The sequence below is a fragment of the Parambassis ranga genome, chromosome 13 (assembly GCF_900634625.1).
Source record: "Parambassis ranga chromosome 13, fParRan2.1, whole genome shotgun sequence".
NCBI lineage: Eukaryota > Metazoa > Chordata > Actinopteri > Ambassidae > Parambassis > Parambassis ranga.
Window position 1 is genome coordinate 15,412,682 of NC_041033.1, and position 23,119 is coordinate 15,435,800.

Sequence of the window (23,119 nt, forward strand, 5' to 3'; positions counted from 1 at the left end):
CATTTTCTCTTTTAAGTAATTCCCACCTTCCTTTGGCTGTGTAAATATATCATTAACCTCTCATGTGTTTTGGGTTGTGGGGTGTGTTGTTGTGCTGCAAGCCTGTGATTCTATCAGCAGTGAAAAGATTTTGATGTCTCATTCATCTTCATATGGTAGTTCTCATTTTAGCTGCAGTGACATACAGTACACAAAAAGGGAAAGGAACAGGAGCAGGAAGAAGGAGAAAAGCTGCCCCCTCCTCCGACTTGTGAAAAGAGAGAGCATTGGGTAAAGGAGGGAGGAGGAATGAGGGACAGGGGGGAGGGTAAACACACCCAGACAGAGCTATGTCTGACATCCCCACTCACTGAAAGAAGGAAGGGCTGATACAAAGCCAGTGCAACCAAGCAGAAGCGAAAGAGGGGAAGGAGGGAGGGAGAGAAGAGGGGATAAATGCTAAAAAGACGGGCTGAGAAAAAAAGGGTGAAAAAGATGCACAAGAGCTGCATCAGTTCTTGTCCGCAAGGAACAAAAAACATTGTGTTCGTAAATGGGAGCTGGTGAGCTCAACCACAAGGCGAGTGCAATGAGAAACCAGGCAGACTTCAGTCGCTGGTGTTTCTGAGCACCAATCCTCTCTCCCTCTCTCCTGGTCTCCAGCTGCCAGCAAGGACTCAGCCTCGGTATGATTTAGGGAAAGGGTTTGGGGCTTTTTTCATTAGGATTTGGTGCTTTATGTTTTAGGAATATGCTGCCGGAGAGGATTTGAACGTGCTGTTATTTCTGATTGAACACAGTGTGCGACGTGGAGGCTCCTCTGGTGGCTGCTTTAGGGGCTGTTCCCCTCCCTGCTGCCTCTGGCTGTGTTTGGGCTATGGTCCTGACTGAGAAGCTGGGCATCACCCAGATGTGGGTCTCCGACTGTATGGGAGGTTAAGCCTATAAACACCAGCATGGGAGCCAAGCAGATGAAATGGTAAGGGCTTGTTTTATTGTTGTGTTTTTTTTTTTTACAAATTTTAACATTATGTCAAACCAGGCTCCCATGTCTGTCGACAAAGGATCAGTATGAGACACATGGTGTAAAGGAGGCCTGCGTTCAGGAGAATTTGCATCATTTTAATGACTTTATCTGCATGTGTATGAGTCGTAGACTTGGAGATGCGTTCATCCTGACAACATGACTCTGAAACCCACGCTGTACAGGTTATTGTTCGGTGTTTACAGTGCAGAAGGTGTGGGTGTGTCCCAGTGTCTGTGTGAGCTGAGCTGCTATTGCCTAGCAACCACTGTCTAACTGCTATTACTGCATCTCCCATTTTATGGCTCAGATAAAGGATAAACATTTTAAACTAGTTTAATTCATCTTACAGTCTAATAAAGTAACATTTGTACTGTGTTTTAGGATTCTAACTAACCAGTCAAGCTAATGATCAGCTGCTACATTTAAGCAATTCCTGAGAATAAATTATAAATAACAATCTTTAACAACCTTTTCATGCTGATGACTGGAGGTGGAATAATATATATAATAATAAGTTACTATACATTACCATTACAGTAAATAACACTTAAATTTTAACAACTAAATACTGCAAAAGTTACAGTATTACAGTAATGTGGCTCATCAATAAGCAGGGCTTTACTGTAGCATGGAAGGTTTTTATTTATATACTGTATTATATATGGTATTTTAATCCAGTGGTTCCCAAATGGTGGTGTTGGGCCCTTTCAGGGGTCATACGATGACACACAGATGACCCCAGTTATGCTACTCAGTGTTTGTGCAGCCTTAGTTTGGATCAATTTACCAGGATGAAGTATAAAGCAACACAAATGTAAATATTCAAGTAAAGTTTAGTAAGTAAGTAAAGTAAACTCTAAATTGCATTTCAGTAATTAATTAGAAAAAGTACTCAGTGACTTTCCACCATGGATGATCAGGTGATGTTAATCTGTTGTTCAGAAGCTCATCTTTTGTAAATCCTACAGCTTAATCTGTGGCTCATCCCACATGTTCCAAATCTATCTGTGCAGTCAGCATCTAAACTACATTAGTTTGACTTATTGAACCTTTTCCTACAGAGGGGTTTTGCTGATAATGTCAACATTTGCAATGACAAGATTAGTAAGAGGGAGCCTCTTTAACCGCCTTTGGAAAAACACTTAGAGATAATTACAGCAGCATCTGATAAGACCGCGCTTCATGTTGTTTCTGTGACCTGATGCACTGAATCTTGCTGAGAAGTTACTCACTATGGCGAATGAAGCCAGTTTGTATGATGCTAACTTTTCCTAAATTAAAAGCACAGTTTTCATCACAAACAAGCCATTGTACCTTCATTTAGAAGGGTTACCTGTGATTTTGTCTGTTTCCTTGCTAGATTATTTTACCATCTACCATCACTGGTACAATAATCTGCCAGATAAGTTCGGATTGCTGGGATAACCAGCCCTCCAGCCGTCTGAGGCACCTGGTGGCTGGTTGGCTAGGCAGCAGAATTGCAGTAAAAGGTCCGTGCTTGACTAAAAACAAACTTCAACCTGTCATCTGTCCCATTAATCCTGCTCTCCAAGAGCTTTAGCAATGATTCTTTATTGTCCATTTATTGGCTCCCTAAGAGGTACCCACCAAGACCCGAGAATGATGGCCTGTAAAAAAGAAAAATAGATATTTGGGAAGTGTTACTGTACTTCCTCCTCCTCTCATGTTGCTCTGACTCACTAACACAGTGTTATCTCTGCCACACAATATATAAAATCGTTGGTTGTTTTCATAATTTGGTGTGTTTTTAACTGATAATCACACATTTTACTCCTTTAAAAGTATTTAAGAGCAGAAGGTCACCATCAGTGGGTTCAGTCCGCGTATTAGAAGGCATTTTTCTTTAGCATATTTGCATTTATCATTGTTTCATGTCTACATTATTGCTATTTTGGCCTGGTTCCACTTTGTTTATTGGCTGAGAAAGTTGTCACAGGCATGTGTGCTCTGTGTTCATACAGAAGCGATTGACACAAGTATTTACTGTCTCTTGTGCTGAGTAATGCTATTAGATAAGCAGAAAAGTCTCATCAGCTACAATCTAAATCTTGCTCCATATTTATGAGAAGAACATGTTTAACAGTGCAAATGCAGTCCCACGGGATGTTCTTGGGTTTCTAAACACAGTTTTATCCCACAGTTAAATCTGCAGCTATTTTTTTTCCTTCTTAGTTGCTTAGCCTTAGGATCAGAGTGATGAGTTGTGATGCTTTTCTTTTAGCTTTGCGTGCACAGTTTAGATCTCTTTCTGCAGTCACAGGCTTGTTTTCACATGCCGACACATAAGGAAAAGAAGGAATCCTCTGTTGAGGAACCATGCATAATGCCACAGGTCACAGGTCACTGTTGCTGTTTCCGACTTCTACAAACACAGTAGAGTGGAGATGACAGCTGGCCTGAACCTCAGGCTGCTGGAGATGCTCTCAGAAAGCACACAAACCTATATTTATGAAGCTAAAAGCAACCAGCTCTTCAGAAAGACATGCAAGCATTATGTTTTGAATACAGGGCTGAAGAGGGAGCAAAATATGTAAAGAATTTCCTGTGGGAAGATGACAGAGTTGGGTACATTTCTGCTTGCTGTGTATTTTCTAATCTGGTTTCAAACCTGTTCAGTTGTGTGTTTTCATTAATTCTGTATTCCTAGGGGCACCATGTGTTCAGAAATGGATTTGGTTTAAAATATTTACCCCAGATGGAATTTATACATTTTTGTGCTCCTTGGGGTCTCATTAAAGGGTGCATCTTCATTTTATGTAGCTAGGTTTATTTATTGCTGTTCATTTGGCAGGACACAAACACATTCATTCCTGCCTGTGCCCACCATCTGTTTCAGTCTCAGCTCAGCCAGCCCTGCTCACTCCCCCAAAGAGGAGTATGTTATCACCCAGTCCACTGACAACCCTAAAGAAGAAACAGTCCATGATCAGTCTGAGAACCAGGGGGGACCTCAGGATGACAAATCTGAGCTGACAGAGAGGAAATCTGTCACAGGTTGGTTGGCTGCACATCAACTCTTGTAGAACTAGATCAGATGCAATGACAAAAAGTGTCTCCCCCTGCCTCATCTCCCCCATCCCTCTCTTCCTTTCAGAGGAGGTGTCTCTGTGTGGCCTGTGTCCCCCACTTTTGCACGATATGCAGGAGGAAGAGAAGCCCTGGGAAGAGCAGCTGGATGCCCACCAGGAACAGCTGGAGAAGGAGATGCAGGAGGCCAGAAGGATGGTGTTCCGCCTACAGGTAAGTCCAAGTTAAAATACACTTACAAACTGCACTGCACTGCACTGCACTGGAAAAACATGCTCAGTGAGATTTTAGCAGAATTTGAGGCTTCTGATTCTCTTTCCACATCTGAAATACTTTAAAGTGATGACAAATTATTGAAAAAAGGGCAAAAAAATCAGAATATTTTCTAGCACAAAGGGATTCAGGATCAGAACAGTATTATTTATATACTGTGCTAAAATATTCAAACTTATGTCCAAATATAGGTACAATAAAATCAGTTATATATAGCATTTTCTTCCTATGTACATCATAATTATCATAACATGGATTCTTATGTAAATGACAGAGATTGAAGCAGTCAATACATAATGATTAAATGAGGAATGTGTTGATGCTATATATGAATCAATATGCTTCTTTTTGGCCTTAATTATATTGAAAGTTGCCGTGGACAGCAGCTACAAATAAGGAAGTAAAAGTAATTGTGAGAAGGTAGCATGTATGGGATCATTTCTTGAATCAGGCTTAATTAGTGGTGCAGCTACAAGTCAACACACTGTGCAGAGATTAAAAATAAATGATGTTAGATTACAGAAATAGCCTTTCTTTCTATTTACACATGGAGTCTGTGTGTTCTCCTCCAGGATTTTTTTAGTTTAATTCAGTTCATTTCACTGACTTTATCAGCTGCAATCCACAATATGTGTTTGTGTGCTTGTGTAAAAATACACAACTGTTCCTTTAAGCAATACAAACACAGACATTTATCAGACTTTTCTGCCATGCATGTTTGTTTATGAATACAAGCAGGGAGGAATCGTCTTAGCAGACCACACACAATCATGATGATAATGCTTACAGGCCTTCAAATATTTGTATGTTTTTGCCCTCAGGCTTTGCTGCTTCATGGCTCCCTTCCCGAGGAAGACCAGGATGGATCTGTGAGCTTCGGAGATAACCGGGCTAACACCGAACAGCAGCTGGTACAGTGCCCCCTCTCTGCTAACTTGAGCAAACAACACTTGCTTGTCTCTGTGTGTGAAGTGTCCATGTCATCCTTTCTGCCGTGATGATGTTTGTATTTATCACTCCTCTGGAGAGTGGCCACTGTAGAGCACAAACTAATCTCTCTGATCTGATAGCCTGCTGTCAAGCAGGCCCATTGCCTCCTCATGCGTTCTGACATTTCTCCATTCTCTAATTACCCTGCTCATATCCCTCCCTTTGAAGGTTCTAATCCGCAGTCGTCTGGACCAAAGCACGGAGGAAGCCCTTGATCTCAAGGTACAGTAAGTAAATGTAATTAGGTTTAATATAGATGTGCTTACTTACACATCCTTTCTCTAATGCCCCTGCTCATTTGTGTGGCTTTCAGAGGGAACTCCTGAGACACAAACAGGAGACACGTCACATTCAGGCCATCAAGGTAAACCTCTTACTCTAATTTTGTACTTTTATTGTGATTTAAAATGGATTTCAGGGACATAATTCAATAAGTTCCACCGTGGCACCCTCACAAACGACTGAATCTGCAGTCTTTATCACACATAGTATTTATTTTTCATTTCTTCTCAAAGATAAACAGTTTAGAAGTGGGTGGGAGCTATCAATAAGACAGGTGGATGCAGTTTATCTGTATTCAGGTCTTCTCCGGACAGTTCCTCTGATCTCCCTCCCTTCTCATTAGGATGCTCTGCAGCAGCGCCTGGCAGTGCAGGAGGATGCTGTGCTGCAGCTAAAGCAGGAACTACTGAGGTGCAACATGGCCAAAGATCAGTTGGAAGGGGAAAATGTGAGACAAGTGATGATTTCCGTTTGACACGATAAAATATCTGACCTGCTTGACCCATGGATGCAGGTTTATGTGAGAGAAATATAGCAGTCATATATCACACTGATATATCTGCTTGCAGGCAGAGCTCAAGCGCAAGTTGAGTGAAAGGAACAAATTACTCAGCGAATACGAGGTATTGTCTTTTATTATTTACACATCAATGCATTGTTTTGCTACACACATGCAAATTAGGGCGTATGTCATCCATCTTTCCTGTCATAATAGCAGCAGCTTGGGAGGAAGGACAGAATACTGCAGCAGCAGCAACAAAAGCTGGATGAGGCTCAGCACAAAGCACATGAAGTCAGTCTTGGACGGGTATGCAGCATAATAATTCCACAATGTACTCTATGATAATCAGACAGTCTTTTAATAGAGCACCTTTCAAAATGTGACTACACAGCACCTCATACAAAGCAGCACAAATGTTAGAAAAAATAAAGATACGTTCCTAATGCAGCTCTGCAGAGTAGTCTTTATAAACCGTTTCTCAAAGCACATGAAATGCTGTATTTGTTCAGAGACTGTTTTCAGCTGCAGATTAATGCACATTTTGTGCACCAGTGAGCATTTCTTACAGCAACATGGTGTAGTTATGTGAAATCATTATAATAAAAAACTTCACCCACTGCAATTGCATGAGTCATTGCAGTTTTTAGACATCAGGAGCTCTTATTTAGGAGCATACACTACATCAGGCTTAGCTGCAGGTATTCAGATGTAGTGTTTATGGTGTTTTATGATGATAAAATAATGTGAAGATATTACCAGCCTATTTCAATGTTGCCTTTATCCATTTGACAGTCATTCAGGAGTGAAAACGGAGGCTACAGTAACTCGGTGGCTTCAACATCTCCCCCGGCGTTTCAGCACAGTGCACCAGTATGTACACTTGTTTATTTCACAGTTCTTTTCTATTCATTCATTCAACCTTTATTAAATTCTGAAGAAACTATTGAGGGACTGCCCTCATTTTTAATGCAATTGTGCAATTAAAGCAATATAATATGAGAAAATGAACACATCATAGAACTGGTAAATAATATTACATTCAAGAGGCTTTAATCATTGCTCTGAATTACTGTTTGTTGACATTGGTTTGATGGATGATTGTATGAAAGCTTATTTCTAGCAAAAACAAAGAAAACACGATTGGAAAAACTCACCAGCAATGATTTTTTCCCCCCTTAAATCATGACCTGGTTGCACAGACCTTGTGCGAGCAGAAAACTGCAGAAATCTCTACAGCTTGCATCTGTGGATATAGATTTTCAGATGAATTGTCTTTTTAACTTTGATTACTGAACAAAAAAATAGAATAGAAATAGTAATGCTGGATTTATGTTTGTTTTTTAAACGATATATAAACTGTGTATAATTTCTGATTATCGTTTGAGGGTGAAGAGCTGCAGCTGGTCAGAGAAGCTCTCCGCAGTTTGAGGGACAGTTTTTCGGGTCACGACCCCCAACATCACACCCTAGACACTCTGGAGCAAGGCGTGTCAAGCCTCATGGATCGACTGCTCTCTTTAGACACACAGCGCAGGCAGGACAGAACAGGGGTATGTACTCTCAAATGTACCATTTAAGAGGAAAATGTAAAAAGTAGTAGCACGTCTGTCATCTGATGAATGATGACTCAACAACCAGTGACACTGAGGCCGTTTACCATGAGTAATTGGCTCTTCTTCTAGGAGGAATTTAAATCACCAGGACGCAGAGCCAACTCCAGAGACCGTGACTCCTGGCCGCCCAGCTCAAGTGAGACAAACAAAATCCTCGCTTTGTTTTGGATTTGTCATCCTCTGCAACATCTCAACTCTAGCTGTTAAATCAAATTTAACCATTCAATTACACTGCTGTGTTAGGACGCGAGCGTTATTGTGCTGTGATGCTGGAGCCATTTTAGACTTGTTGTTGTTTGTTGTTTTTACAATTATTTCCAGAAATGGCACACTCACACAGCAGCCCAGGATTGGACAGCACTATCTCCACTAAAGTGCTCTACTTCACTGATCGTTCACTCACTCCATTTCTGATTAACATCCCAAAAAGGTAAAAATAAAATCCGTTATGTTGGATATACAGATGTTTCTCCACTGTAGTTTGCAAGGTTTTTAAGCAAATTGCTGGTTGTGTTAGAGCTGGATTGAAGCATGACCAGAGCGATCTATGTATGCTTTAGTAAGTGGGCTGGTTAAATGTTTATCCTGGAAGAGCCTAATGCCTGTGTGGGTGCATATGTGCATAGATCATGACTGACAGTGTGTGCTTACAGGCTGGGTGAGGTGACGCTGCGAGACTTCAAGGCTGCTGTGGATAGACAAGGCAATTTCAGATACCACTTCAAGGCCCTTGACCCGGAGTTTGGCACAGTAAAGGAAGAGGTAGGCGTGGGAGTAAAATTATAGTCCCTGTTTTTTTCCATCAACTTCAGCAGGCAAATGTAAAAACCGCAGCTACAGAGTAAGATATGCTAATAATAGCTGTGTGTGCTCTATACTTCAAAACACGGTGGGGTGGCTTATTTCCATCCTAGAGAAATTTCTAACACCTCCTGGTCATTTTTACTTTCCATCTAGATCTTTGTGTTGCATATCACAGATGTGAATCTCTCTGATGTGTAAATGCTGGATGTTCAGGTGTTTCACGATGGAGCTGTTGTGCCTGGCTGGGAAGGGAAGATCGTAGCGTGGGTTGAGGAAGACCACGGAGAGCGAAGGTAGAGCCCAAAAAGATCACCACTATAAACCTCAGTTGTTCCCACTGGACCATACAATGCCATAAGAATAGTTTTAATACAATTAATTGGGACCAATGGAACTAACACACATCCAATGCAGGCCCTGTTTTAAAGTGAATGTTTCATATGAAGAATTTGACTGTGTATTTGGATACAACTTATTTAGATGGGACATATTGTGTGCAGCTGATAAATGAGTATGTGGGACTACCATTTAATGGTCAGTAATGTTTTACTTGAATTATGAAAGAATGTTACTTTTACATTAAACAACATGCTTTAAGCTGTGCTCTAAAAAACCTGTAATGAGTGCAAACCTCAAAATAAATGTGTTTACTGACATTTTACACATGTTCCAGATTGCCAAATATTCATGGTGTTGTTCCAGCATCAATTTTGATGTTTTAATAAACGTAAATTATTGCATGGATCTTTTTTTTGTACTCAGTTATTCCCCTTGCACACCGTAATGGCACTGTACGCCAGCCCCTAGCCATTAGACACCTCCGTGCACACACCCACACATTAATAAACAAAATCCACAGGTTGTTATAAAAGTCAATTAATTTTTTTATTTTTTATTTCTTTTTTTTGGGGGGGGGGTGTAAAGTGTTAAATTTGCAGCTGCTACTCAGCCCACACAGCACAAAGGGACACTGTTACATATTTGTTTTACAAAAACATTTCTCCTTTGGAAATGGATCAATTTACTATTTGTTGTCAGCTTGAGTGCAGGCAGCACAGCAGGTCCTTTCATAGTTTAATGTGTGCAGAAATTAGTTTTAATTAATTACTTCGACTTTCAAAGTCAGAATTTACTCCCTTTGTTTTCCCCCAGTAGGCAAATTGTCACAAGACATCTACTTTTAATGTAAGCTGCCGTTTCTTCTTATTAAAGATGGCAGATGCAGTGTCTTCATTTACAGTTTGTGGAAACTCCAGAAGCAGATAGTAAACATCCCCCACTTCCAGTAAGATGTCCTCCTGCAGAACAAAAAAATACATTCCGCACACTTTAAGACCTACTACAGGCCAATTATGTATGTTTCATGACACCCAGCTATGCACTGACACACTCTGGATTCAGAGTGGTTCATTATAACTGTTCAAGGGAGTGTGTAACCACTAACCTTAGACATTCTCAGCTGGCACTCTGACATGGAGCCAACCTTTGGCAGCTCCACTGTAAGCTCCATGCTATGAGGAGCTCCTGCTGTGTCAGTCTTCACCTCCAGTTGGTACTTTGGCTTCTGAGGCTCCACGAGAGTGGTGGAGATGACCTGGATCAAATCCTTCTTTTTGCGCTCTGCAGGTCTGTGGGTAATTTGTGCTGCTGCGTCCTTGTCCTGCTTCTCTGATCGTAGAGCGGAAATCTGCTGCAGGAGGGCAGCTGGTGTCTGACCGACTGCACAAAGGAGTATGGGTTATTAAAAAGTGGAGCAGAAGGTGAAAGATAAAACACCTTGACCAGGAGAGGGAACAGTTCCAACATACAGGGCTTGTAGCAGCTTATCAGAGTAAAAGCCTTGTAGCTCTACCTGTTTCTGGTTGTTTGGAGGTGTTGGACCACTTCTTAAAACCGAGCCGGTGGTACACCTCATTGACGCTGCTTTTTGGGCTGGAGGTGACAACAGTGTACTGCTGAGATAACCCCACCCCATGCTGTTGCTGGGCAAAGCTTAGGGCCAGCATATAGACCTGGTTCATCTCTCTGTTGTCTTCTTTACTTTCCCAAAACACTGCAGGGTTTAATGCCACATCCAGCACAGCGTACCAGCCTGCGAAACAAACATTATATGGTTTTTTTTCTTGATATCACATAACACATGTTATGTGGCTTGTGACGTACCTTGACCTTCAGTTATGCCTGTCTCCAGTTTTCCTCCATACACAGGTAAAGGCCTGCTGGGATCCTGGGGTGCAGGTACACGCTTCCAGCTGCATATATTAATATACAGCAAGCCTCTCTTTGGTTCCTGTTACACACACAGATGTACTGTCAAAACACACTCAAATCAAAGCTACACATTAACACAAGCAGGGCAATTCTACAGTGATGTAAAAGTCTGAAAGATAAAACAAGGAGTCAATTGGTCCATTACTTAATTAGGTTTTCAACAAACGATTAATTGGCTACAAATTAAAAAAGATCTGTTCCTTCATGTACTTTTTTATTCTTTTGGTCCCTTTACATTTTTCTACGCTGTCAGAATTTACTTACTCCTTTAATTTCTCCCTGCCCTGAGCCATTTAGTCCCATGTCCCATTATTTCAATGACTGTAGTTGTCTTTCAGACTGTCTGTCATGCAGCCCTCCTCCTCTTCCTCCTCCTTCCCATCTCCACCTCGTTTTGTTTGTCATGAGTGTCTCACCCACAGTCCCAATCTTCCAATTAAAATGCAATCTGCAGTCTATCACATCTGGGCCACAGGTTTCCTGTCTTTAGATAGTGAACTAATGTGAGAGAATTTGGCTTGATTCAGATTCAGATTCAGAAAAAATAATTCTGTTCATATAATGTAGACATTATATACAATGTGTATATATATGTTTCCATAAGGTTTCATTTTCTTCATGTAATTAAGTAGCGTATTGTCAGTCAAGCGGAACCTCCTGTCTGATCGGGGACGGAATTTGGTGTAACACGTGAATGGGCCACGCTGATCAAACACACCTGTGCACACCTGCTTGGACGCCACATTATTTGGCGTAAGAACTACAGTGTGACAGCTAAAGTAAAGTTTGTTATTAAAGTAAAGTTAACTAATTAGGAACAATAAAGTGCAACTGCATTGAACCTACCTGAATTTCGGAGCACAGACAGGAGTGGAGCTCCGGCGGTGAACTAAAGTCGGCTTCTATCTTCGTCTGTTTCTCTATGAAGCTGCGGTACGCTGCTGGGTCACTTTCAGAAAGATCATCCAACATGGACCAAAACTGGCTGATCTGCTGCAAAACAGCCTCACTGCCTCCAGTCAAGGACATCTTCAGGTGAATGCTTTACTGTTAGCAAGCACCGATGCTAGCAAGCTATCGCTCGCTGGCTACTAGATAAACGCTTAAAAAAACAAAACACCGAAGCCTGTTTCGTACAGTTAAAAGACAGCTTTTCTGCTCACAAAAGAAATTTTATCAAAAGTTATGTAAAGAAACAAACTAGCTCTCAAGGTAACGTAGCAGCTCACACTATTTTAGCCTGAATTGGAAGTTGCTATAGTAACATCAAACTTTACAAAAGTGCCACTCGGCGGAGAGAAGCGGAACTGCAGCTCAATAATCGCACTGAACACAGTGTTTAAAGGGTCATAATTTATATGAATACATGGAAAATATAACGTAAAAATGCATTTTGATGTGTCCACTCTGTTCTTATGTATACATTGTATAACAGACATTTAAAGTAAAAATAGTAACTATTGCTTTTCAGATGTTTCACACAGTTATATCAGTTGCATCCTCTCCTTGTATTTAACAAGTCCCTCCTCAGTAATTCTGCACAGAGAGAGAGAGAGAGAGAGAGAGAGAGAGAGAAGGAGAACCCTTATTAACAATCAATGTGAACTTTAATTATGTTACATTGTGCATTTTTTACTTTCTTCCTGTTGCTGATCAACAAATTATGATAATGGCAGGGTATGAAATTAATTAGGGCCCTCTGCACTGTAGAAACTTCTCAGTGAAAAAAATCAATTAGAAGTAAAGATCCAACAGGAAGTTAAAATGAACAGAACTATTATCAGTCAAATGTAGTATTAAAATTGGTTTTGAATGTATTCACGTGAAAAAAAAAACAGCTTAGTAATAGTTCTGAAATCTGATTTGTTTGGTGACTGTCAGATAAAGGTAGAAGGGGTAGAATAACTCCTCTTACTTTCCACCATCCATTTACCTCAATCATGTCATAGATCCAACCCAAGAACTCGGCCACTTTGGTGTACACCCCGGGATGGTTAGGCTCAGCACAGCCCGTACCCCAGCTGACAACGCCGACCAGCCTCCACACGTTTTCATCCTGGCACACCAGAGGACCCCCACTGTCTCCCTGGAGAGAGGTACACACACTTTATAAATACAAACAAATCACACACAAGACAGACTGAGCCTTTAAAACGCCTCTGCAGAGTAGTGTTCAAAAGCATGCGTCTGACCTGACACGCATCCACTTTTCCTTCTGTGTATCCGGCGCAGAGCATGCGTGGCGTGATCTCTCCGTTGTACATGCAGGAGCTGTTGCACTTCTTTGTGCTTATTATTGGAACTGGCGCCTCTTTCAAGGTGTCGGGTGAGTGCACTGAGAGAGTGAACACACATTTAAGGCTGCTCTGTCAATACATGCGGCACGCTGTGCTATCATGTTTGAATAAGATGTGTATGTAGCAGGGGTGTGTTTGTTTTAGAGCTGTGCAGTAGCATATTACCGGCGTCAGGCTGAGTGTATCCCCATCCAGAAATCCAGCACTGTGTACCTCCAGGAAGATCATAGCCGTACTGAGGCAAGCAGATCGGCCTGATGGTATCTAGTCAGAGGGTGGGGGGGGGATTTTAAATCCAGTTGATTGTTTATTTGATTTGCTTAATTGAATCTGAAGTACTTGTTCTTGCAGTGTTTGATGGTCAACACATCCACAGTGTGACAATACTGACACACAAGCAGGGCAATAATCAACACCCTCAGCAGCCTCGCCAGCAAAACATATTTTAAGTAAAAGCTCACATTAATAGTATTTTTTTTCTTTTTTTCAAAATGGGGAAAATGAACCTTTAACATGCTATCTTTAAAGCCACCCGCTTACATTGACAGAAAGTGTAATTTTTCCTCATAGAAGTTGCTGGTGTACTGTTGTGTGACTGTTGTTTTAACATTATCGTGAGCTAATGAGCTAATGTGGTGGAACACCAGAATTTATACAATAAAGCAAACCAGCTAACTCTTTGAAGGAGCAGTAGAACAGAGACTCCTATTTTCTGTTGGATGTTTCAGGAGAGCATTAAACAATTTGCTGCCTTGAATTTGTAGAAAAGACTCTCTGGGCCCAAAGTGATATGTTTTGTTTTTTCAGACGACATCCATGTGTGTGTTGTGGGCTGCTGAAGTTTCTATGTTTGGTTAGGTTCTTTCACAAAGTTTATTTAGAAGTTATTCTGTAGGCGAGCAGGGGAAAGCAGTAACATTTAGGAAGGCCACAGTTTTTGAGTTTTCTGGTGTCTGGTGAGCAGACTGACCTGAAAAATTGAGTGGGGTACGCAGCTTCATCAGGGCGATGTCACTGTCGTGGCTTCTGTGGTTGTAGTTCTTGTTGTAGATGATCCTCTCCACAGCATATCCTGTATGCTGAGCCATTTTAGCAGAGCTGCGGGTCACAATGCCGACATAGACCACCCAGCTGGAAACCTGAGGTAGCCTGTAGCTGACATTTGGGTGAAGAAAAGAGGAGGCAGATACAGATAAGAGGGAATTGTCATGTGTTCAGCATGGTGCGGCTGATAATGACTGATTATTATCTGTCATAGCAGCGGTGACCTCCTGCCTTTTAAATCTGGTAAGGTCAGCAGTCTTACTTGTGTACGCAGTGGGCAGCTGTGACAACCCATTGACTGGTGATGATGGAGCCTCCGCAGGTGTGACGGTTGCTGTAGTAGAGGCTGACCTGCCATGGCCACCTGCCCAGCGTGGCCTCAACTCCCCCAATTATCCTGGGCAGCTTCGCCCGTGTCCCACACTCTACACATAGAGACCCATTCATCACAGAGGAGTCGGATTGGTCAGAAGGTGCGGCTGACAATGGAGCTTTGTTCAGGAAGTACGCAAGAGTTCCAGGACTTTGTGTTAGGTGCAGAAGTCAAATGAAAAGTTTAATTTGCTCACCAAAACATTGCAGGGCGATAACCTTCCCTGTGATACAGCTCCCCCTAAATGAAAATAAATTGGGTAACTAATGATGCATAATTAATGTGTTAGTAGCTTCAGTTTTTCCCTGCTTCATTATGAGTGCGCTGTCATCAGACAAATTGGCTTACCTGAACTGCCACATATTTTCCAGGCTGCTCTTGTGATCAGAGGTAATTTGTATGAAGCCATCAGTGTAGTTTGGGCCAATATCAGTTAGATTCACTCCTTTATGCTTGGTCAGTCTGATGGGAGAGAGTAAGCAGAATGGGTGGGACTGAAGATAACTCAGAGGCATGAAATGATCATAAATAAGCCCTCGACCTTGGCAAAGCAAATTTAAAGTCTAGTAAGTGGAAGTATAGGTCTCATTAAAAGTGCCATAAAGAGGAGCCGGCCTTGAATTCCTGACTTACCTGGGGTATCCCAGTTGCCGGCAGACCAGCGTTCCCAGAGAAGAGTTCCACCTCTCGTAGCACACCGGCAGCCAGGTGAGCAGCTTCCCCAGCTGGATCTCCAGGAGGGAGTTCTCAGGGCTGATTCTGTAAAACACTGAACCTGATTGATTGAAAATCCCTCCTGAGGAAAGCTCTCAGTCAACCGTAATGAAAGAGCCTCTTCTATGAGTGGGAAATGATTAGGAGGAAAAAAAAACACAAGTATCTATGCTAATGTAGTCAGTACAAACAGATCATTATGTGTGATGTTTTCATGTCAGTCAATGGGCATCTCTCAGGAGTGAACCAAAGGCAACAAGAAGCGGCTGCTGAATAATAATTTTGCTTCTCTTCAACTAAAACTCACTTCAGAGGTGACCTGTGACCCGGTGTGAAGAAGCACATAACAATAAGCAGCCACACAGTGCTGTCCTGTTTGTTAATTCATGGCACAACAAACAAAACATCAAAGAGAGGAGGAGACACAGACCTTTCCTGGGGTCAGAGATGGAAATGTCCTCTGTCACATTGCAGAAAGGCGTCTCCTTTGTGTCCCCAAGTCCCACTGGACTCTGGGAGGTTGAAGGCCTCAGCAGAAGTTTGACTAAATGTAGATAAAGAAATAAGTTAGTAAGACTTTTAATCATCAAGCAAGACAGGGAACAAAGCAGTGTTCTAAGTGTTGTCTGAATAGGCACATAGAACAGGAGTGTGTGGGGTTAAAGTCCTGTTTCTGCGTACTGATTCACCTCTACTTCCTCCTAATGTCAACTGCCTTTAGAGGATGTCACTCTCTTGCCCGTTGGAGAGTTTACTAAGTAATGTATGCAGGTATCAGCAGGTGGATTCCCCTTATGAGCCAGATCCTGCTCTTTCTGGCAACTAGTGCCTTAACAGTTTGCTCGGGGATCAGGCTCTGGATTTCTGTGAAGCGTCTAGAGAAGCTTTTTATTGAAAAAGACTGAGTGTCACCACAGACGCTACCAAAAAGTACAAACCAAGACTGCCAGTCTAAACACTGCTCATGTCATACATTTACATCCTAAAGTTGTATTTAAATGTTTGTTTTTTTAATTTTAGAAAACATTTTTTGCTGTTGTTTTGTGTATCATAACCCTTTTAATTGCTGATATAGTCACGTTCTGATCAATTAGCATTAACAATACAATGACTCTAAGCCCTGATTCTAAGAAGATCTTTTGCACATTCGTTTCCACTTCCTGATTCCTGCTAAACTCATTAAATGATTCTTCTCAGATACAGTGACTCACCTAGAAACCAAACACCTACAACTAAGCCTCCCAGGAGTCCAACTGCACACACCGCTGCCAGCAGCCTCACCAGTCTGTGAGCTAAAGCAACAGTTAATACAGGAATTAATGCATCTTGATGCCTGAGATGAGCAGAGAAGATTTATCAAATGTCAGCTGTTGCATATAAAGCACACTGAGTCAGAACACAGAACAGTCAGAAATCACTGAGCTTTAAAGGGCTAAATAAAGAAAGCTCTGCTTTATTTGTGATCGTGTCAATATAAAGTCTTCATTGGGGTTTATATTAAGGGTAATGAGCTTAAACAGTGTCTCTGTTTGCACACATGAGGCCAGGGGTGGTGAGGTGGTGTGGATCTTACCATAACTTGTAGAATGGATGCCTTTTAACCAGCCCTGGACTCTCCTGGTGTCTGTGACTCCCGCTGTTTTCTCTGAGTGAAACGGATGACTGACAGTCACTGGGTTTTCAATCACCGATAGTGTGTCTCCATCTAGACTCTGTAGAGGACCATCCAGACTCATTTACAGCTCAGTTTGATTAAAGAAAGAAAAAAAGTTTGAGGAAAAACTATGTGGTGACCATCTGCTCATTAACGACAGTCCACCTGTTAGGCTCTGCCAGCTTTAATTAGGTGCACTGTAATCTTCAGTATAGGTCACACTGACCAGTCCAGATGTATGGAGTGAGCGCTGTAGACATGTACAGGTGTCTGTGTGTCAAATAACTCATCAGTGACTGAGGCTTTAATGAGCCAGTCTTGGCATGTCTGTTTTGTGTCTATTACACATTTTAATTTGAGATTTTCTAATTGTGTTTGCTTAAATATTGTATTACTCTGGTGTGTGTGTGTGTGTTTGTGGTGGAACAGCTGTTCATATAAGAAAGGCATTGAGAGTATTGCAGTAATTATAATAAAGCTCTCCATAGATGCAAGATTCAGAGTTACTATTAAACAATAAGAGTATGAGATCCGTCTAAATAAATGCCATGCCATCTGCTCTTATGTATCACTGTAGCACTTGAGTGTAGGTAAACATGTAATCTTGGCCTGTGGAATTAACATGAGTTATAGTTCGGAAGCAGTTTAGGAGCTCAGCACAGCTGTACAGCATTAGGTCAACATGCACATGAATTATAAAGAATAATAAAACATAAGGAGAATGTGCCAGAAACAAGTGCGATGCAAGTTTGAAATGAAAAGTACACATGCACAGAGCAGCTGTTAGTGTAAAATGTGAGAGTGCAAATAAAGGTGACAGCGTGAGAGAGGCGTTGTTGTCAGGATTGCATACATCAGGCAGATGGAGCAAGGTGTGATGAATATTTAGGTTTCCGCTTCCTTACCATGTTTTCCTCCTGAGGAAAAGGCAGCAATGTCCGTGCTCATCTGTAGGCCTGCGCTGGAGTTATGGAGGTCTGTCCCGCTCGCGGTTGATGCACCATTTGCCAGTTAACAGAATGCAACTCTGGATTTTCCCTTCACAAAGAGACAATGAGGTCAGCAGTGGTTGCAGAGAATGAGGCTGTTGTTTGTCCAGGGGGGTCATGGGGCCTGTGGAAGCAGGTTGAACCAGGTCTTTGTAGAGGAAGGGAGCATCTCCAGAGTTGCCTCCAAGCCGGCTATTGATAGGACACCGGCGTGTTGCTAGGTAACACTTTTTACCTTTGCCAAAAGATTGTCTATTTTCACCTGAGACATGTTATTACCTGACAGTTTGTAGGTTCTGAGAAAAGGTCATTATTGCAGATTGTTGAAAAGTCTCATATCATGTCAATCCCCATCATTTCAAAACCAAAGCGATCGTCTCTCAGCACTCAAGAACAAAATGAAGTCTGCTCTGTCTGCTCGCTGACAGATGAGACTTTCTCCTCTCTTTTCACTCCATTTACCGGCTGATTTTTCTCGTCAGTGCTGCCTATCTGGATTTAAACTACCCTCCTTGTACTACACAATATGTGTGATAATAGCAGAAATAATTAACATATTAGCCAAAGGAAGACACATTAAATTTGTATTTCGAAAATACAGTGAGCTAGAACAAAAGGTACATTTACTGGAGTTATTTTTGTGCATCCCATATGCGGTGTGGGATTAGCCAGGTGAAGGGAGCCGCTGCCAGGAAGAAAATTCCTCCTCGTCTGACTGTCAAGGCTGAATCCAAGAAATAACCCAGATCTGTCCGGCTCATCTAACAGGTGTCATATGGAATTGTTTGGAAATCAAACACAGAGTAATGAGCATCGCAGCAGTGGTGTAAATTGCATGTGATGGAGCAACAGCTGAAACTAATATCAGCAGGTTTCTGAGGTTAATAATGTTTGATAACATTAGCGTTCTGCTGAATTGTCCTCCTGTAGAGGCAAACAGGAGAACGTAGATGCTGTTTGATCATTTTTTTTGTCTTGTCTGTCTCCCTCTTCTGGTGATGAGTAAACAGAGTAAACATCCATGGCTGCAGCTCTCCATTATAAAGTGTTGACTAAGCATTGTACAGTGGTGGTAACTCATCCTGTTATCCTGAAACTAGTGCTGTTAGTTTATATAAGAGTTTAATAGAGAAATAATCATTTCATTAGTTACCTACGCACCTAGTTAGGCTCCAATGATTGTGTTTAAATCATATCATCATAATATCCAGATTTTTCTGACCATGTTCCTAATGTTTATCTGCATATTTCTGGTGAGGTTGAATAATCTAATAAAGTAATTGTTCTGTTTCTTTTCTCAGTGCAACTTGCAAAATGAAACCACAAACTGCTGTTTGAAGTTTAATTATGTGTGAAACAATTAGTCTGTTAATCGGCAATCAGTCAAGATTTAGACATTTTAGACATCTGTGAGGCAGACAGGCTAAGCATTTTCTGCTTCTCAAAGAAGAGCTTTTAAATTAAACCTCCGATCAGACAAAATAAGCAGCTTTTAAATGTCAGATGGGAAGTTTGTGACATTTTTCCAAGACATTTTGTAGAACGGATAATTGGGAAAAATAGGCACAATTCTGCAAATGTCTTTGTTTGAACAATACTGCCAAGATTATCTTAAAATTGAACCAGTGGACATCCATCCATCTTTCCATTCATCCATCCATTTATTTTCTTCCCCTTACCCAGAGTTGGGTTGCGGGGGTAGCATCATAAGCAGGGAAACCCTCCCCCTCCCCCGCCACCCCCTCCAGCTCCTCTGGGGGGGGGGTAACTGAGACATTCCCATGCCACCTGAGAGATACAATCTCTCCAGTGTGTCCCGGCTCTTCCTTTCTGGACATGCCTAGAACACCTCACTAGGGAAGCACACAGGGGACCACCACCCTAACTGGCTCCTCTCAACATGGAGAAGCAGGGACTCTACTCCAAACTCCTCCAGAATGACCAAGCCTGTCTGGCCACCCTGTGGAGAAAACTCATTTCTGCTGCTTGTATTCTTAACATAAAAAAGAGATTTCGTTCCCTCAGTGTAGAATTGAATCTAAATTGACTGATAAATTGAGAGTCCTGCCTTTTGGCATAGCTCTCTCTTTACCACATCAGAGCAGAACCCGCATTACTGCAAATGTCACACCAATCTGTCTGTCAGTCTCCTGCTCCATTCTTCCTCCACTCGCCAACAAGACTCAAAATAACCCATCACCAACAGACATTGAGTCCTTATTCCATTTGAGATCCATGGCCTCCAATTAAGAGGTGCTGACTCTCATCCATGCAGCTTCACACTTGGCTGAAAATCGCTCTAGTGAGAGCTGAAGGTCTCAGGTCAATGAAGCCAATAGGACCACGTCACCCACAAAAAGCAGTGACGTGATCCTGAGGTCCACACGCTGGTCCCCTTTCGGCTGTGCCAAGAAATTCTGTCCTTTTTTAATTATGTACAGAATTGGTGTCAAGAGGCAGCTCTGAGGGACTCCAACCTCCACTGGGAATGTCTCTCAATGCAAACTAAGCTCCCACTTCACTTGTAGAGGGACTGAATGGCCCCCAGCAAACCCCCCTTTCCCAGAGAAGTGAGTGACCTCCAATGGCTTTTTAAGACCCTGGTTAGATTAAAGACCTAAGGATGGAACCTGCATTGTCCCTTTTTCTGCACCCCTGCATAGACCTTACTGGGTAAGAAGTGTGATTCCTTTGTAGTAGAGAGACCACCCCCCTTATCTTTGCTTTAAGGAGCTTTAAGGAACCAAAGGCTGTTTTGCAAAATAATCATAAGATAATAACAGTAAAACATGAACTTTAGGATATGGAATTAAAAGTATAGGCCTGGATGCAGTCAGTGGTATAATGCTATGTGACACAGATGTACGCATTCTAATACAGAACCACCAAACTAAGTAAGTCTTCCATATTTATACTGGCTGGAATTTGTCTCATGCTCATGATGTCTTGATCAGATATGTAAATTTCATGAGTGAATTCCTCCAATGTGACCCCAACAATAACAGTGGGCCCAGTGAGGAAGACATTCATTCATTTATTCATGTATCACAGTCTGCGGCTGCACTGTAAAGGGGCTGGCTGTTGCCCAGTTTGGATCTGCATCTATCTCTCTCTGCTCTGAGGGGGCAGCTCTCTGCCTGTTTGGCGTATACAGAGATTTGATCAGCTCTGCTCTTATCTCTGCCATTAGTGTGTGTGCCTCTGTCCCATGTCCAAACCTTGAACATCAGATGCAGTCTCTCGGTCCCTGCTCGGAAATCCCACAGTAGGGTTCTAAGTGAGCAGAAGAGGGATGCTTCTTCTTTTTTTATTTTCTTTTTTTTTTACGGCTTTGGACAGTGTTGTGCTTTTTGCCAACCTCCGGCCCACCAAGGCAGTTAAAACTGAACCATTTATGTGTGAGCCACCACAAATGTAGAGCCATTAATGCTTTTGGCTGTGACCTGTCAGCAGAGCTGAACATTAAAGGTTGGAGTGGCCACAGATACACGTAGAGCAGATTGGTGCCTGTTTAACACAATCCAAATTCAGTGGTTCACTGTTTGTTTTTCTGTCTGATGTAGCTCCACAGACCAGTCAGATAAGCTCAAATACCTCTAGATGAAAACCGCCATGCTCCATCTGCGGTCTTTGAATTGTCTGTCTTGATATAAAGATTTCATAGATAGTTACAGTTGTAAGAAAACTGGATTTGCATAGAAAGTTTTGAAGCTCATTGAGTTGGCTCTGGTCAGGCCGTGTAAGTGGCGTATGAGTGAAGGTGAGGAACATGGGTGACCCCCCTCATGTCACTTACAGTGGCCATATCCTCCATTATGCAGTAACTTTTGTTTTTAACATGGAGGTCTGTGGGGACTGACCTCCTTATGGTGCCAGGCCTTGAGTGGTCATTTGAAGAACTGTAGGTTTGGTTTCTTTGCTGCCATAAGTGAATACTGATTCGCCATTTAGTAAACAAAATATTTTTTTTATTTACCTGTCAAACTATCCTGCTAAAAATGAATCCTGTTGCAGTGTTCTTCCACTTCTGACTTCCTCTGTCTTTCTTCCTGAACCATTAAAGACATAACAGTTATAAAACTAGACACAACATAGAACAGACAGTAATAAGAGATGACATTCAGCAAAACATTATTACACAGTTTCACCACTTACCAGCAGCACGAAACAATGGAACCTTGCCAGGCAATACTACAATTCGTGTCCCTCTTCTTTTTTTCAGTTCTCTGCTTGCTAGCAAACAAGTCTCCCTTCCCTCTCTGTCACAGCATATGGTGTTACAACCAACCAATTTGTAAGTCTATTTGTGTGTATTCGCCAACTTTATAAGTACCGTAACACCCCCCCCCCCCCTCCGACTGAGGGAAAAAAAAATAAACAAAGCTGGAACATTTCACCATTGATTGACAAGTCTTATAACACACTAACACGTACAGTTTATAGCAACGAAAATGATGCTGATTTTGTATTGTTTTATGTTTTCACTCAAAATGTACACCACCGTATGGAATAAGACAGCATATGAGACAGAAAATAAGGGCTATCTGCTGTATGGACTTATTAATGAGGATTTGGTTTGAAAAATAGGACAGAACAGACTTGCCAGCTCTTATAAAAGTCACTGGGTTTCTGATCAGCCTTCAGTCTGCATGCTTTGGCTGTCAGTCTTTTTTTTTTTTTTACACTAGAGGAGTCATTGACAAAGCCACAACTTTGGCTAGATGCCCCTCAAATATGGCTGTCCAGGCCATATATAAATAAACACGTATTCATCTGTAGTCCTCTTACTGCAAACCATGTACATTTAATGTATATCTTCAATGTTTTCCCGCCTGTGCCTGTTTTTAGTGTCATGACACGATTATGTGTTCTCACTGTAAGCAGTCCAGGTAATGATGCAGCACAGTGTGAGGTCAGATCTATGAATCCCCCATCACCACACACACACACACACACACACACACACACACACACACACTGTGGCTGCCAGATTTTCTCTGTGCTTCAATAATTGCAGTGCTCTGCTGGCTGCCAGAGAGCTCTGCCTTCTGTGGAGCAGTAAATCCTCTGTGCTGGAGCCCTTCTGCAGGCGGGAGTCGACTCTCAGCTGCAGTGACATACTGCCCTCTTGTGGTAGAGTTAAAGCTCTCCATTTAAACCCAAGTGAAAGTAAAGTCTGGAATGATTTTAGTGAAAAGAACTCTTGTTGAAACTATAAACTGTATGATAATCATGTGTTGTGATAGGTGATGTGTTTAA

General features: G+C 41.9%; 3 protein-coding genes across 4 annotated transcripts; 1 reads left to right on the top strand and 2 right to left on the bottom strand.

Annotated features, from left to right (window-relative positions):
• Positions 1-372: 372 nt before the first annotated feature.
• dixdc1a (DIX domain containing 1a) lies at positions 373-9,192 on the top strand. 2 transcript variants are annotated; one of them, XM_028419676.1, is made up of 16 exons: positions 373-665; positions 780-958; positions 3,864-4,021; positions 4,122-4,267; positions 5,149-5,238; positions 5,486-5,539; positions 5,631-5,681; positions 5,943-6,047; positions 6,169-6,222; positions 6,318-6,407; positions 6,894-6,971; positions 7,487-7,651; positions 7,784-7,850; positions 8,036-8,144; positions 8,368-8,476; positions 8,732-9,192. In XM_028419676.1, the coding sequence occupies exons 2-16, from the start codon at positions 936-938 to the stop codon at positions 8,813-8,815; spliced, it is 1,383 nt and encodes a 460-aa protein (XP_028275477.1). In that variant the 5' UTR covers positions 373-665; positions 780-935; the 3' UTR covers positions 8,816-9,192. The 2 variants fall into 2 exon arrangements, with proteins under 2 accessions (XP_028275477.1, XP_028275476.1); XM_028419675.1 differs by having other exon boundaries at positions 6,315-6,407; positions 8,732-9,190.
• A 393-nt stretch (positions 9,193-9,585) lies between these two features.
• Positions 9,586-11,818, bottom strand: pih1d2 (PIH1 domain containing 2). The gene is made up of 5 exons (XM_028419918.1): positions 11,636-11,818; positions 10,682-10,808; positions 10,371-10,610; positions 9,963-10,237; positions 9,586-9,816 (listed from the first exon to the last, which is right to left on the bottom strand). Exons 1-5 carry the CDS (start codon positions 11,816-11,818, stop codon positions 9,682-9,684), a joined length of 960 nt encoding a protein of 319 aa, XP_028275719.1. The 3' UTR covers positions 9,586-9,681.
• A 470-nt stretch (positions 11,819-12,288) lies between these two features.
• tmprss5 (transmembrane serine protease 5) lies at positions 12,289-18,171 on the bottom strand. Its single transcript, XM_028420087.1, is given in 15 exon segments — positions 12,289-12,325; positions 12,723-12,875; positions 12,982-13,124; positions 13,252-13,350; positions 14,057-14,241; positions 14,393-14,555; positions 14,700-14,743; positions 14,852-14,965; positions 15,137-15,272; positions 15,648-15,761; positions 16,429-16,509; positions 16,791-16,927; positions 17,873-17,940; positions 17,942-17,984; positions 18,140-18,171. Coding segments are annotated over 15 exon segments (1,521 nt in total). The 3' UTR covers positions 12,289-12,316.
• Between the last annotated feature and the right edge of the window lie 4,948 nt (positions 18,172-23,119).

Excerpts from the sequence above, each read along its gene's own strand:
- dixdc1a (XM_028419675.1), top strand. The coding sequence starts at position 936 with ATGGGAGCCAAGCAGATGAAATG. Across the intron at positions 5,540-5,630 it reads AGGAAGCCCTTGATCTCAAG|AGGGAACTCCTGAGACACAA; the intron begins GTACAGTAAGTA and ends TGTGGCTTTCAG. Across the intron at positions 7,851-8,035 it reads CTCCTGGCCGCCCAGCTCAA|AAATGGCACACTCACACAGC; the intron begins GTGAGACAAACA and ends AATTATTTCCAG.
- pih1d2 (XM_028419918.1), bottom strand. The coding sequence starts at position 11,818 with ATGTCCTTGACTGGAGGCAGTGAGGCTGTTTTGCAGCAGATCAGCCAG. Across the intron at positions 10,809-11,635 it reads GTCTGTGCTCCGAAATTCAG|GAACCAAAGAGAGGCTTGCT; the intron begins GTAGGTTCAATG and ends TGTGTGTAACAG. Across the intron at positions 10,238-10,370 it reads CTCCAAACAACCAGAAACAG|TCGGTCAGACACCAGCTGCC; the intron begins GTAGAGCTACAA and ends TCCTTTGTGCAG.